Genomic DNA, 15,348 nt, shown 5'->3' on the forward strand with positions numbered 1-15,348 from the left:
TCAAAACTGAATTAAATAGAGGTAGGAGTTCCCTACTGTATTCACCTGTGTAGTATATTAACTGGCTATGATACTACATTTAAAGACTACTTTCAGTTCTCCTTTGTAAGCTTTTAATGCATGAAAGCATTAAAGTTGAATGCTGGGATCTGAAGAATCTATAGATTTTAAACTACCCTTCCTCCTGATCTTCCTATAGAAGAAGAATGTATAGCATAACCCAGTAAGATGGTAGAATTGAACCTTATTTAAAAAGTTACTTTTCAGCACTTTAGGTATAATCTTCTGCTTGGAGTTGAATTTGGTTGTTCGTCCCTATTTATAAGGTTTGGGTTTAAGGTTTAAGGGCAGTGCAAGAGACTGCAGTTTCTAGAATTTGGAGCAACAAGCAATTAACTGCAAGCTGACCATTGTTGTAGAGGCATCTGCACCAGACTTCGAGGCAAGTAGTCCTGGGTTCGAATCTGGCTGGCTCCTTGCATGCTTTCAATCTGTGCTGAGTTGAGCGTTGAGCTGGCAACTCAACCTCATTTTTAAAAAAAAGGCAAATGCTACAGAAGTAGCAAAGGTTGCCGCCCAATGAGCTACAAGGTACAGAGAGGAACAATAAACAATGTACTGTAGGAACTCAGTAAATCGAACAGCATCTGTAGAGAGGAAATTTTGGGTGGAACCCTGCATCAGGACTAAGTGGAGAGGTCAGATGGCCTGTATAAAGCGGGAAAGAGGAATAGTGATACAGGAGTCTGAGGTGATTGATGGACTGAGGAAAGGGCAATTCCTTTACTCCCACAGATGTTCAACCTGCTGAGTTCCTTCAGCAGTTTGTTTGTTGCTTCGGATTAAGGGTGTTATGTGGGGAATGTTAGTGTTTGAATATGGCTATCCTGAAAATGACTTTGAGATGCCTTTTGTATGTTAATTGTTGATCATTGTTCCAAAAAAGCTGTTTAAAGATGCATGGCTGCTACACATGAACATGACCCCTTGGACGTGGCAACAGCTAAAAGTGGAGAATGAGGAGCATGGAGCACCAGAGTTATGGTGCCATCCAGCCTGTAGGGTAAGCCTGTGCAATAGGTTACTTAGTCAAAACAGACATTAGATGGGTGGTGGTTCAAACCAAAATTGATGGAATGGATCAAAAATATCCTGGATAGGATCCATGCTGAATTGGCTGATTTCATCTGGGGTCTGTAGATTAGTATCATGTACTTCAGTACTAAATATCAAATTAACCAGAATATTTATTTGCAGTATTCCATGTATGAAGTGAAACTACTTAAGCGATGATGATTGTAATTGAATAGCTCAAATCCTCCCCTTGACACCCTCCTTTTTTCCCTCTTTCTTGTTTTGCTGGTACCCTGTTCCATCTTACTCTGTGCCCCTGATTCATTTTGTCCCTACCATACATCTTACACCAAACTACTTCTCCCATATACCTTCCTCTTGTTTTCCCTTTCCTGTTCTGACCTCTCTTTCCCTATCCTCTCTGGGCAGCAGCCCATTTTCTCTTTGATCCCAAATTGACCGTAGCTTCCATAGGTCCTATAGATCAGATTGACTCCCTTCTTCTAACTGAATATTTAAGATTAGTGTCTGTTTGTATCTTTGCCATCATATTACCAGTTGTTTGCTTTGAATACTGGTAGTTGTTGGTGATCCTTAGTTCAGGTCAAAGTGTGACCAGTGCATAGGTTAGAAAATAATTCTTCTCTTCGTAAGCTGCTTAACTATTGGTAGATCCATTGTGCAACTCACAAGAGTCGCATGTCACTAGTGAGGGCTAAGATCTCAGCACTAGCTAGCCATAACCTTTTTCAGAAAATCAAAGCTTGTGACAATTTGATTTTAGCTTCAAATGGACATGGTTCTGTTTAGGCAGTTACATGTACACATTTTTAAACATGTTAATATGTTTGGTTTCAATTTTGTTTATTCCTTTAATGAAGGAAGATGGAAAGAGAATTGTTTGTGAATTTAAATGAATTAATTGTTTATTGTGTTTTTTAAAAATTATGTATTCTATCTATAAATGAGATTACCTAATCTCTCTTTGATTTCTAGGTTGGTCAATGTGTGGTAGTGTTCAGCCAGGCTCCCAGTGGTAGAGCCCCTCTGAGCCCCAGCTTACATTCCCGGCCATCTCCTATCAGTGCCACACCACCGGCCCTTGGCGCAGAAATGAGAGAACATCGTTCACAATCCCCTGTACGGAGTACTGATGAAGTTCCCTGTGTGAATGGACGTTGGGGCACATTGAGGCCAAGGACGCACAGGGCAGCTGCATCCAGTTCTCGGGAAGGCAGCCTATCTCCAGCGAAAGGAGAAAGGTCACCAGTGTTAAATGGTGGAACATTATCCCCAGTATCCTTATCTGGTTCTTTGGATAGCCCAGTGCAGCCGGGATCCCCTATCCCATCATCTGTGGTGGAAGGATATGATCTTCGAGGTTCAATTGGAGGACTTCCCCATGTCATGAGACAAAGCACAGCAGTGGAACAGAAGGCTGAATCAGGATTAGATTCATATAGGTCCCAGGATTTGGTAAATTGGGATTCAAAACCCTCTTCTAGCCATGGAGTAGAAGATAATGGGACAAGTCCAGGAACTGAGATTAGTGTTGGGAATGTTTCAGAGCAAACAAATGGAATTCACACACCACCTCATGTTGCGACTGCTTCTCCGGGCCCAGTTTCACCAGGAGCACTCCGAAGAGGGCTGGAGGCAGTGAGGGATTTCTTACCGCAAAGTTCGATATCTGCCGTGCCAGCAAGCTCAAGTTCGGCTCCTTCATCTGTGTTGCCCGGAAATCATGGTCAAAGTTCAAACAGTACTGATGCACCACTACGTCCTGCACCTGCCCAGGCAGATGGACATGCTCTGCCACCAATTGCACGTCGATTAGGCCACCACCCACCTCAGTCTCTAAATGTAGGCAAGCCCTTATACCAGAGCATGAACTGCAAGCCAATGCAAATGTATGTGTTGGATATAAAGGATGCAAAAGAGAAGGGAAAAGTTAGTTGGAAAATTTTCAACAGTGGCTCAGTCGTAGGCCCGCCGGAAACCAGCCTCCACACAGTTGTGCAAGGAAGGGGAGAACTGATAATTTTTGGAGGACTGATGGACAAGAAACAGAATGTGAAGTACTATCCAAAAACCAATGCATTGTATTTTGTGCGAGCTAAGAGATAATGCACCGCCTGCAGGTATTTCACATTACCTGACGCACACCCATAAGCTGTGAATTAAAAAAAAAGATTTATCTGTAAAACTACTCTGGAAGTGGTTTAAAGTTTGCTAGTTAAAAATTTTACTCCATTCCAGTGAGTTGGTTATATTCAGACTTATCTATCTTAATTTGATTCTCGCTATGTTCTCGAAAGCTTCTGCTGCTTTCAATACTGATCGGATAAAGAAGTGGTGCGTGAACACTTCCTGTTGCGGTAACTTGTGTGGTATGCTACAAGTTAGCAAACTTGCTTTAGCTAGGTGAGATCTTACTATAAACAACTACCGTTGCATTGGCAGGGCACAGTGAGTCTGCAGGAGTACGTCGTGCCTTGTTTGAAGTTACAACTTCAAACAGGAGGAAATGCCCAGTTCATTAATACGGGCAATTTTGTAATTCAATAATGTGGTTGCAAACTTCAGTCTGTCCTGTGACATTTCTTTACCAAATCAGCTAATTGACATAAACCATTAATCCAAGAATTGCACATGCTGACCCCAAAGCCAGCTGAGTTGACACATTCATACAGGTCCGTGAAAAGTGTAAAGCATTTCAATTTTCTTTTATTGCAGTTTGTCACTTAATTTATTTTTTTAAAGAGAAATGATGTAGGTAGTGTATCAAGAGAAAAGTTTAAGTATGGACTCAATTATTGTACTCATTCCTCTCCAGAAGTCGAGGTATACTTGCCCAGCTAAACATTGAATAGCTCATACCTTGTTGTACTTTTCCATGTTGGGAGGAAAACACTAAACTTCATTGCTTACAAGGACATCTGTGTATCTATCCTATTATTATCGGGAGACAGAAAACCAAGCAATATTAGTGTTCCTGATGAAGATGCAAAATTGCCGTACAGCCGAGTCTACTGCCCATTAGGATAAATTCAGGATAAAAGGAGGCCTTCTTTGTTACTGACTGAGTGTGGTAATATTCAGTTAGATTGTGCAGAAATTCAATGTTATATTAAAGTCTGCCTGTTGTCTGTCATGGTAAACTGCTTTATTTCAGTTCAGACAGAACAGAAACTGTTGTTTCTGTATATTTAAATATCAGAGAGCTAGTTGGTTCAGCTGTCTTTGGGAGCATTTCCCATTCTGCTGATGTCAATTAACTTTTTCAGTGTCATAAGTATTCATTAGGAGATGACTTTTTCTTTTGTGAAACACTTATTTTACTTTTTGACTTCTGTTTTTCAATTATAGCTATTAATTGGCATCATGCAATGGCCTTGTTCACCAGTTTTATAGTGGTGTCTGTTTACACCATAAACAGTGGATGTGGTATTGAAGTCACATTGGAATTTGTTTGTATTTTCTTTTATTCACCTATTGCATCATCTAATTTATAATTGCCTCCAGTAATTGCCTGAAAGGCTAAGCTGCCATGAAGAAATGGGTATTGAGCTGCAAATCTGCATTAAGGGCATTTCTTGAACAATTTTCTTTGTTTATTTTATTATTTTAGTGCTGATATTGCATTCACCCTCAGACACCATGTCAGTCTAACTTGCTGACATTTTATTGCCAGCTACTGTTTCTGTTACATTGCTTTTAGGATTGCCTCAGTATGGTGAGTTGCACATGTAATTGCCCACATGTAAGGGAAATTGCCTGTATAATTGTGTTGTATTTTGGGTAGCAGCCAAGGTGAGTCTGCAAAGGAAAAAACCAAGACAGAATTAACCTACCTCTGCTCTAGGCTGTATAGTGTCCTTGCAGCTACTTTGAATGCTAAGATAGTCTTGCCTCCTACTTTTACTTGCTCACCCTGTCTCCATTTTCAAGTTTCGGTGGGAGGACAGGTAACAACATTGAATTCCAACTCTTGTAATGTAGTGGCTGTACTTAGGACTAAAGATGAAATTGAGGCATGTGTGTACAATCCCCTGGCTGTAATGTATTGCGTCTTTTAAAGTGAGACAATTTGTGGGGAAAAAATTGTGTTCTTGTTTTGTTCACCTTATTACTTGTTTAAATGTAACAAACTGCTGATTATAAAGGATGCAGGAGCTTTTGTAAGATTTAGTCAAGAGCTGTAAAAAGCAGAAATTGCATCTTTTCAGACTGAATGGCAGCAAATGCAAGCCATCAGTTAAAGAATTTGCTCCAGGATCTGGGGGCTAGTGACTGAAGATTGTAGTTTTCAAATTAGAACTCATGGTCATCTTGAATTTTGATGGACGAGGTTTCGATTACTAATAAGTATTTGTGTATTCATCCATATATTATCGAGGGTTTAGAGGAACTGCATTCCAAATCTGGTCATTACACAGTAGAGAAGAATATCCAGTCCAGTTAATAAAAGTAGTGGTTCACACTGCCCCTTCAGCTGACTTTGTTGTGTGATGGTTTGGAGCTTGCTGCAAGCAATGCATCTTTAGAATACACAATATTTTATGTAATGCGACATAGTCGAGAGGCCCAGGTGATTTTTATACCAATTTGGTTTCTCTGCAGATGCCAGATCCTTTCAAAATGCAGCAGTTCAGTAATTGTAAAGTGTTGATAGTTTCCCCTAAACCCACAGAATCCTCTGCAGTCCTTGAGGTCACAGGGAAGCCACTCTGGAGAAATGTGAGCTTGTCACAGCTCTAGAGTGGTGCAAGTTGCTGAAAACCCATGGCTGTATTAAGTATGCGCAGTAGTGCCCTGCTGTCCAAGGTGAAAAAATATGTAGAAGGCAGTAACGGGCTTGCACAGATTTGCACAGATATAATCCCTTTGCCAGACCTGCTGCTTGATTTATTTTCTACAGATTTTAAGAAATATAGGAATGAACTAAAATGCTGCTCAAATTTGAATCCAGTAAATATAGCTGGTGTGCAAACTTACTTTTTGATGTGTTACAGGTTTATGATATGGCTGTTGGTGGTATGGGTATATATCTGGTGAATACATCCTCAGTTCATTGAATTTATGCCCTGCTTTGATAAGGTCTGTGGTGCCCCTGTGTTTGAATCTTTCCGCAGGTAAAACCACAGCTTTGGTGCTATTTATGTTGGCCTCTTTTCTGACGAGATTGATTCAGAAAATCCTTATGTTAATAGTAAATTCTATGCAATGTTTTTATCCCAAAACATGGTTGTTCAGATTAGTATGATTTATCCCTCCTCTGGTTCTTAGAAAGTTTGAGAATCCATCCCTTTTTATGCAGTTATTGTGTAGGTTGTGTATCTACTGCCTCTTTAAGCTTGATGTGGCTCCAGGATTATGTGCCTGGTGAAAAGTGATTTGAACCAGGTAACTGTTGCAAACTATCTGTGATAACATAACTAAAATAATGCAATATGGCTTGTTAATGGCAAACCATCTGTTCTCACTCATGGTTCTTGATGGGGTGGCTCTTTGCTGGGGTTTAGGATTTTTTCACTGGTGGCCAAAGCATTATTTGTTAGTCTTGTCCAGCACAAACAGTAGGAAGCCCACTAGTAGTATGTGAATAAGTTGTTTTAGCCTGTTATGAATCAGCATGTATCCCTATCTACTTAACTTTGTTCTGCCAATCCGTGCCTATAAAGAAGAGGTCCATGCCATTTTGGATCCATTCATTCTGCAGTTGTAGTCTGATTCAAAGACTCATGTAATTCTTGCCGTGTTTCAAATGCCAGATTGTATAGTTGGCAATACTGTACATGCAGTTCCTGTTTGCACATCCTGGCCTTTCTGGCCTGATTTCATTATGTATGTACTTGGTCAATCACCTAATTATGCTTAGAGATTGCCCAACTTTTGACCCCCCGCTTCCCTTGGCCTTCAGCTGTTAGCAGTACATTTGATAATTTCATAAATTCAGCTCTTGTGAAACTGAACCTCAACACAAATCTACACAATAAACTCCAAATGCAAAATTACCACTCAAAACTTGAATTTGACTACTAGTAATCTCCTCCCAATATTCTGTCCATTGCTGTATTTAACAGAGAACTTGAGGGCAACATTAACTTTCCTTTGCAGGTTTCCATCATTGCCAACAGGAAGTATTTTCACCAATGTAAGAGTTTATCTATTTCTCAAATCTGAAGTGGCACATTTGACTTCATGAGTTTCCTTCATATCATTTTTCCACTATTTCAATTTTATACCCATTGTAATTTGTTTAATGATGAAATAGTGAATGTTCTATTTTAGATATCATGCTTGCAGGTTAGTACTATTTCCAATACCTCACCTTCACAAGAGCACTTTTTAATATTTACTCTCCATTACCCAAATCAGGATTATACTTTTCTGTGATTGCTCCCCCTTGATGGCCAAATATTTCACATGGGATTATTATACTCAACAGACTTGGAGAATTGTTCTATTAATCTATGAGGTTATATAATAACTTTAACATAATTTAGGATTGTGACTGATTTAGAGAAGGAACCCTAATTAAAAGAAGCACGAGTACACACAATGTTGTCAGTGCTTCTTAAAAGGCTTTGTATTCAATTAAATACTTTTGAAACTCATTCACTTAATAGACAAATGAAAACAATTAGCATAAACTTAGTATAAACTTCTACAATGTTGTAAATGCGACAAATGACGTACTTTGTATTTTCTCTCTCAACACTCCATTAAGGGAATAATCTAGGTTATGGTGTGCTTTAGACAACACTTATCCATAAATTTGGAATGCTTAAGAAACAAGACTAAAATAGAAACTGGATTTTTTTTAAAGAAATGCTGCATATGCTCACATTTCAAATGAGTTTATGCAGTGGTAGAACGATATGGTTCAGAAAAAGGTCATGGGAATTTAATTAACCTTTGAACTTGTGAAACAGCAGAATGATCTATAGTAGCAAAATCTCTTATTTTTAACTCATATGAACAGATGGGTTTATTTTTAGTTTCAGTTATCTGCATAGTTTCTGAGGCTTATGCAGTGGATATCATCTCTGTAGTGTTTTTTTTTGCCCCTTCTGAAATGCCACTGCTGCTTTGAATACTTCAGGAATTTTTAATTGGTATTGGATAAATCTCTCTGGTTTACATGCCTGTACTCATCAGATGAAAAACATTTGAAAAGGCATAATCTGTGATTTCTGGGGAGCAACTGGTAGAGCAGATTTTCTTGAGGTTAATTGACTTACCATTTCTTTATACTGTTTAAAAGTGCAAACAAATTTGGATCTTTTTTCAAAAATCTAAATATACATTTTATACTAATGAAAAATAACAAAAATAATATCCTGTGCCTGATGCATTTCACTAACAATCAGGTAATTTAGCACTGACAGGCATGTCTGATACAAAACATAGGCACAAGCATGCGTGGCCAGTATTGAAGCTCTTGCACTGGATCTTCAAGTGCAGCACCGCCAATGACTTGCTCTTTGTTATTTTGTCTACAAACCATCTGTTTGATTTTTAATCATTTCTTTGTAAATGATTTATTATTGAGTTATGGAGTTGCACTGTGTAGAAACAGGCTCTTCTGCTGACTGGGTCTATGTGGATCATCATGCCTGTCTATACAAATTCCACGATTTCTTAGCCCTCTGTGCCTTGGTCATGCAAGTATTTGTCCAGATGCCTCTTAAATTTTACTGTTATAGCTCCTGATTCCATATTCTAGCTCCTCTTTATGTTAAATCTCATCTAAACCTATGCCTTCTGGTTTTAGACATCCCTACCATAAAAACAGGTTTTATCTTTCTTATCCATGCCTCTTGTACTGCTCAGCCTCCTTTGCTCCAGAGAAAACAGACACAGCACACCCACTCTCTCCTCATAACTTAAATCCTCCAATCCAGGCAACATCCTTATGAAACTTCTCTGTACCTTCTCTAGCTTAAAGACTTCTTAGCTGTAGTATGGTAAACAGAATGGCACACAATGCTTTGTACAGCTGTAACATGCAACTCTTGCACTTAGTGCTTCAACTTTTGAAGGCAAGCATGCCATAAGCCTCCTTCACCACCTTGTCAAACTGTGTTGCTGCTTTCAGTGAACCAAGAACAGCTTCCCAGAACCCTACCTCTCACTAAAGTATGTCCTGCTCTGGTTTAACTTCCAAAATGCATAACTGAGTTCATTTCCATCTACCATTCCCTTGTCCACCTGCCTAATCAATCTGTATCCCATTGGAACTTAACCTCCTTCATTGTCTACTACACCATTAATTTTGGTGTTACCTGCAAACTTGCTTACCAAATATATCTTTGTCCTAATCATTAATATTTATGATAACCAACAGAGTCCCAGCACTTATACAGACATCCTATGAAAAACAACACTCCACTGCTTCCCTACCTCCAAGCCAATTCTCTATCCATTTGGCTAGCTTGCCATGTGTCCTAACTTTCTGCACCAGTCTACAAAGCTGGACCTTGTCAAAGGCCTTGCTAAAGTGCATGTATCGAATATCTATCCCTCTATCCTTGTCGGTCCTCGTGGAAGTAAGAAATTATCTGTCTCCCCGTCTTCCCCTCTTCCCACCTAACAACCCCTTCGTACACAACACACTCATGAACCCAACACATCTTTATTCGTCCTAAGTTTTTGTAATGTTCAAAGCACACTTGATTTCAAAATTTCAAGTCAAGCTTTATCAGTGGAAAGATAAAGTTTAAAAGCAATTTGGAGAAATTTCAACATGGTCAATTTAATGTGAGTGGTAGAATTTTGTAAAACCTGCTTTTGTTCTTAAATTACTGTTGTGATGATTGCATGTAATTGAATCAGCTTTGGTAAGCTGTGCTAAATTGGGTTTCTCCCCGTCAGTACAATTTCTATTTGTGTCAGAAACTTTTTATTATACAGTGGTCTTGTGTGAAATCTGCATAGCATTTCCACACAAATGCAACAGTGCTTTGCATATTGAGCTGATCAGGTGTGTTCCTGAGTCCATGATTTGGAGTGTAATGGAAGTTTTGTAAAAAATGAACCAATTTGTAATTAAAAAGATGTTGCTTAAAGAAAGATTGGAATTATTATTGCTGCTGAGCAAAGTACTGCCCAGACTGGGTAATGCTAATACTCCATGCATTTGAGTTATTATCAAGGAAGGTCCCAGGTTAATTTGCTGATTTGTTTTGCTTTAACTGATCTTGGCCAGATTAGCTATAGTAATGAATGGCACTGTCCTAGTGGGAAATATAAACTACTGTTCTTCAGATGGAAAGTGCATGTTTATAGAAGTTGGGATGTCCTTTGTGATTATATAGCCTTCCAACATACCAAAGTAACTTACATATGATGAATGACAATTTTGGTAACATGCTAGAGCAGGGGTTCCCTTGCTTTATGGTATTGGTCCATGGCATAAAAAAAGGGTTGGGGAACCTCTGTGCTAAGGGATACCCAGCTCTTCTGGAACCTGTTCCCCAGTGAGGGTAGCAATTGGAAAAAGCAGGGAAGTGGGCTGAGCACAGTGCAATGGAATGGAAAAACATATTTAGTTGAACATATGTCATCTATATGCCATGGTTAAGGTGGAATAGTGTAGATATAATGGTGATGACCCACTGTTAATTAAATTTGGATGGGACCCCTTATTTTCAACATCGATTATATTTACACAAAGCTACTCTGTTTCACTAATAGAGTAGAATGATAAGTTTGGTCAAACTTGGATGTACTGATCTTGATGTCCTAAAGCTAACTCACCAATGACTATACAGCATATTGTGTAACATTTATATTTGTGCTGAAGGCTAAAAGATGTCAAAACTTTAAATGTCAGGTTTTACTTAAATTGATGCTTTTAGAGTGTTTTTTTGTTAGAATTTTATTTCCAACTATATACAAGCAGATGATTTGATTGATTTTCACCTAAGATTTATTGAATTGATAGTCATTTTCAATAGTGGTCAAAGTAGTTTTATCTCCATTTTTTGACAAAGCTGTTTCTAAAGTGAGGCTCATTTGAAAGTTCATGAAGTTAATGAAAAATATGGTCATGCTGGATGTCCCTGTGAAAGAAATTATACAATTGATTTTTTTCAGGTGTTTCCCACAAACCATTTAACATTGGTTCATGTCCAGAGTGATCTGATATCTTATAACATTAATATTTTGCTTCTTTCTCAGGCTGTAAAACAGACTTAGTACTACATTGTTGGAAGTTACAGACTGATCTAAACAATTGCAGAATATACACGCAGTGTGCCTGGTAGATTGGCTGGAAGCCATACTCATCAAGAATACAATAAAGGGAAGTCATGGCAAGTAACTACAGTTTCACATACATCAGAAGCTAAGAGTACAAGGCCTTTTTTTTTATTTGGAAGTTACCATTTTAAGTGCCTGGCATTAACAGCTCCAAGACTTTGAAACCAGCTTACTTCTGCTTATCTAATGCTCTATTGATTTCCAGCAAGGCACCCATCTATTTTAAGAAATGACAGAGACTGCAACAACTAATGCAAAATCATGGAACCTTCAATTATGTTTCTTGTCATACTTAATGCCACGCAGAGTGGGCATTGGAGATCGATGTACCTCTAACTAGAAGGGTGAATGTCTACTGGACAGATGAGCTCAGGCTGGGCCAGTTGTGTACTCCCATCACTAACTCTTAATAATTTCAATCACTTTCTTTCATAGTGCAAGATTACTGAATACAGTGACCATGTAGGCACCTAAGTATATGTTGAGCAGCAGCAGGAACTTTTACCTCAAGTAGGTCTCAATGGACACAGTTTCTTCAGTTTCAGAAAACTGGTAAATTTATGTTCTGCTGCTGAAATGAAGGTAGACTCCTTAGTTTGTTTAATGTAGGACAAATATCTGCTGCCTTACCTGATCCCATTAGGAGACTGATCAATGCAGATTTCTATTTTAAAGCTATGAATAGTGCTAACTCTGCTGCTATTTATAAAAATCTATTTGGTAGTTAATTACATACTCGTTTGTGAAAGTTGCCTCACTGACTCTTAAGGATGCGCAAGGAAAATTACAATATTTCAACACATCATTAAAAGAGCTGGAAATCTGAAACAACTAGACCTACTATTTGCAACAGTTACCAGCATTTGCTTAAAAAAACAAGACATCAGTGTTTGACCAGTTGTAATAAATTATTTTGTGAAGTTCTCAGTTCTCTTAAAAGGAAATACTTTTAGCCAGAAAGATTGCCATTTGCCCACTGGTCAAATACATAATCTATTATACATGCAGGCTAAAAGGCCTTATTTTAAGTGATGATGTTCTTGGTGTAAGGAGAGGGCAATGGTCAACATAATTCAGTGCCTTCAACAATAACTTACATTTTGTATATCACAATTAATGGAGTAAAGTACCCCAAGGTTCTTAACAGGGCTGTACCAAAAAATCTACAGTAAATATACATGGCGCCCAGTTTTGTTTCTCACAGGCTAAGTGACCTGTTAAGTCTCTTGTATTGGGCTAGTTATCACAGGACAAACTTTGCCTGGGGGGGAAAAAAAAGCTTTGAAAATTGGAGGTGGTGATGAGATAAAAGGTTCTTGCTGGTGCACAGGACTACAACCAGAGGCACAGTGTATTCACAAAAAATGATTAGGAATCGGATTGTTTGAAATATGCCGTATAATTAAAGAATCAAAAGTTCTCAAATTATTAATTTGGAATCCATAACTATGTATAAACGGGACTTATAGTTGCTCCAAAGAACATTAAAGGTATGGAAATCAAGTGAGGAGAGGAATAGACTGAGTTGCTTATATAGAAACTACAATGAAAACTTGGTACCTAACTGGGATAGTCTAAGAACATGAAGAGACTTAACAGTGTAGTTTCTTCCTACAAAATAATTGTGATGTGCCTTCATTAATAAATCTCAAAAATGTGGGAATTGAATATTAAAGATGAATCTTGCTGACACTGGCTATCCATCCTAAGAATTTTTTGTTGAAGTGGCGAAGGGTCTTTACTTGAACAAATTGGATTTTAAAAATGGACATCACTGTGTCTGTTTTCATGACTGAGGCACTGCAAAAGTGTATCCAGACTAAATCTGATTCCAGATAGATGCACATAAGGAAGATAAAAGTGTGCAATCATTCCTATAATTACCGTGAAGTGAGGAATAATTATACCTGTAGTTACATTGTACAGAGACAAAATACTGCATATGGTGTCAATATTTGAGGGAAATAAGTTGAAAGGATTTGGCAGATCAAACAGCATGTGTGTTGAGAGAAACAAGATTTTCTGGTTGGTGACCTTCTAATGGATGTTGGAGGCGATTAGCTTTTAAGCAAGTACATTGCTGCGGAGTAATGGGTTGGATGGTGCAGTGAAAACCTGTTAAGGTTTGCCATGGGGATGGCAAGGATGATTAAATAACTTGGTGTAGTGGAAAGGGGCATGTGGGACATGTGCAAATGGCAGGTTTTAAAAATAAATTGTGTTTGCAGTCTAGCACAAGAGAGCAGTGGGAAGAAAGATTAGAAAATCTAACGTATCAAGAAATGATGGCCTGGTCAAGAGAGTGGTAAAAAGGAAGTAAATGTTAAGCCAGAGTATTAATCCAATGAAATGCAGCAATGGGCTATTCCTATCCCATGTATCAATTCCAAATGATTTTGGTGCAACCAGTGTCCATTATCAGCACATATTATCCAAATGAAAAAAGAAGTCAATGCAAGCACAGAATTAAGAGGGAAAAAAAAGGCCAGAAAATACTTAATGTGCATACTATTTCTAGAATTTGTCTAAAGAATTGGAACAAGCCATGGATTCTGTTCCATCATTCCTTAAAATCGTGACTAAACCTCAATTTCAGCTTCCAATATGGTCCTTGTACATTTATGTGTCCAAAAATATGCTAACCTAACCACTGCTAAATGACCACCTCCTCATTCTGTGACCACAATCCCTTTTGGAACTCTCCAGTCTTTGATCCCCTCAAGCTCATTTAAGAACACTTCTTGTCTAAAGAGGATATAGGTCCATTTTATCCTATTTCCCATGTTGGACAACCTTCTCGTTCTATGGGATTTGATTTACACAAAAAAGTGCAAAGCTTCTGGTTATCATTTTATCTGAACAATAGTGGTCATAGTGGTTTCCAAGTTTGGTATTGGAGTGTTAGCCTGAAATATTGATAGAATATGCCTGGTCAATCTGGCGGTGCTTTACACACCAACACAATACTAACCAAATCATTTTTTCTGTATCCAGGCTTTTGGGTCTCTAGCAACAAGTGATTGGGTGATTTTTAACTAATCATCTGGAATTATCTGATGAAATTTAAGATTAAACTTAGATTATTTACATCATTCTATAGAAAAATCACATTGATGTCAGTAATTATGCAAAAATACTTGTTTTAACACTGCTGCCAACAACATCTTACAACTATCTCTGAAATGGTAGTTTATAAACACTCAAACTTCTGGCTTATCTGTGGAGTATGTGTATGAATACTGCATTGATGGGGATGATACCACTTAAATTAGCACCAGAATCAGACAGTTACATTTAATTAATGTTTCCAGTATCTTTCTCAGTTCATAAAGTAAAAATGGCTGTTTTTTTAAAAAGGATCATTGTGTCCCGTTTCACTGTCTAAATTTCATATTTGGGAATGGTAAAATGAAGGATATTTTGTGTGTATTGTTTGTCCTCACATTAGTTACAGGGGGAGTATGAATATGAACAAAATTTCAGATTACTTCTATTTCAAGTAATAAAAATTGTTTAAATGTCCAAATAGAAAGGCCAGAATTGTTCGATCTTAGCTCCTTTCTTGCCTGCCTTGACCAATAAAGATGTTAGAGTAGTGAAAGACTCCAGGGCTTTGTAATATTTGTATTTAAATGTGCACTAACATTTTTTTCTACTTTTGGGAAAAATGCCATTCCAAATTTACTTGAAGTCTTTTGCAATTAGGTGTTTGTTACTTTCTTGAGTGAAGTCAATGTGACAGGTGTTCTGACCTCAGCTTGTATCTGTCCTGTGTTAAGTGTCTGTAAAGTCCTGCCTGATCAGATCATGGTACAAAGAAGCTGTTTCTTATATTAAAGTCATTTTGTAAAAAAAAACATGCTTGTCTTATTACTTATATAAAAAACACTTAAATCTTACAGTTTAATAATCCAACACTCGTACCTCTCACTATTTAAATATGCACTTTTGCATTTGCTGTAATACAACAATTCAGTTATTGAGAGCTGACGAGAAGCTCGCCTT

General features: G+C 37.9%; 1 protein-coding gene across 2 annotated transcripts in view; it reads left to right on the top strand.

The window, feature by feature from the left end:
* The window catches only part of fbxo42 (F-box protein 42), a 55,029-nt gene extending 39,852 nt beyond the window's left edge, over nucleotides 1–15,177 (top strand). The window contains exons 9-11 of one of the 2 annotated variants that reach the window (XM_072245389.1): nucleotides 947–1,063; nucleotides 2,071–3,215; nucleotides 11,263–15,177. In XM_072245389.1, coding sequence (XP_072101490.1) covers nucleotides 947–1,063; nucleotides 2,071–3,201 — 1,248 coding nt within the window. In that variant the 3' untranslated portion in view covers nucleotides 3,202–3,215; nucleotides 11,263–15,177. Of the gene's footprint in view, nucleotides 1–946; nucleotides 1,064–2,070 lie in introns of both variants that reach the window. The other variant, XM_072245388.1, reaches the window with a different exon arrangement.
* Nucleotides 15,178–15,348: the final 171 nt, after the last annotated feature.

Source organism: Mobula birostris, chromosome 27, assembly GCF_030028105.1.
Source record: "Mobula birostris isolate sMobBir1 chromosome 27, sMobBir1.hap1, whole genome shotgun sequence".
Lineage (NCBI taxonomy): Eukaryota > Metazoa > Chordata > Chondrichthyes > Myliobatiformes > Myliobatidae > Mobula > Mobula birostris.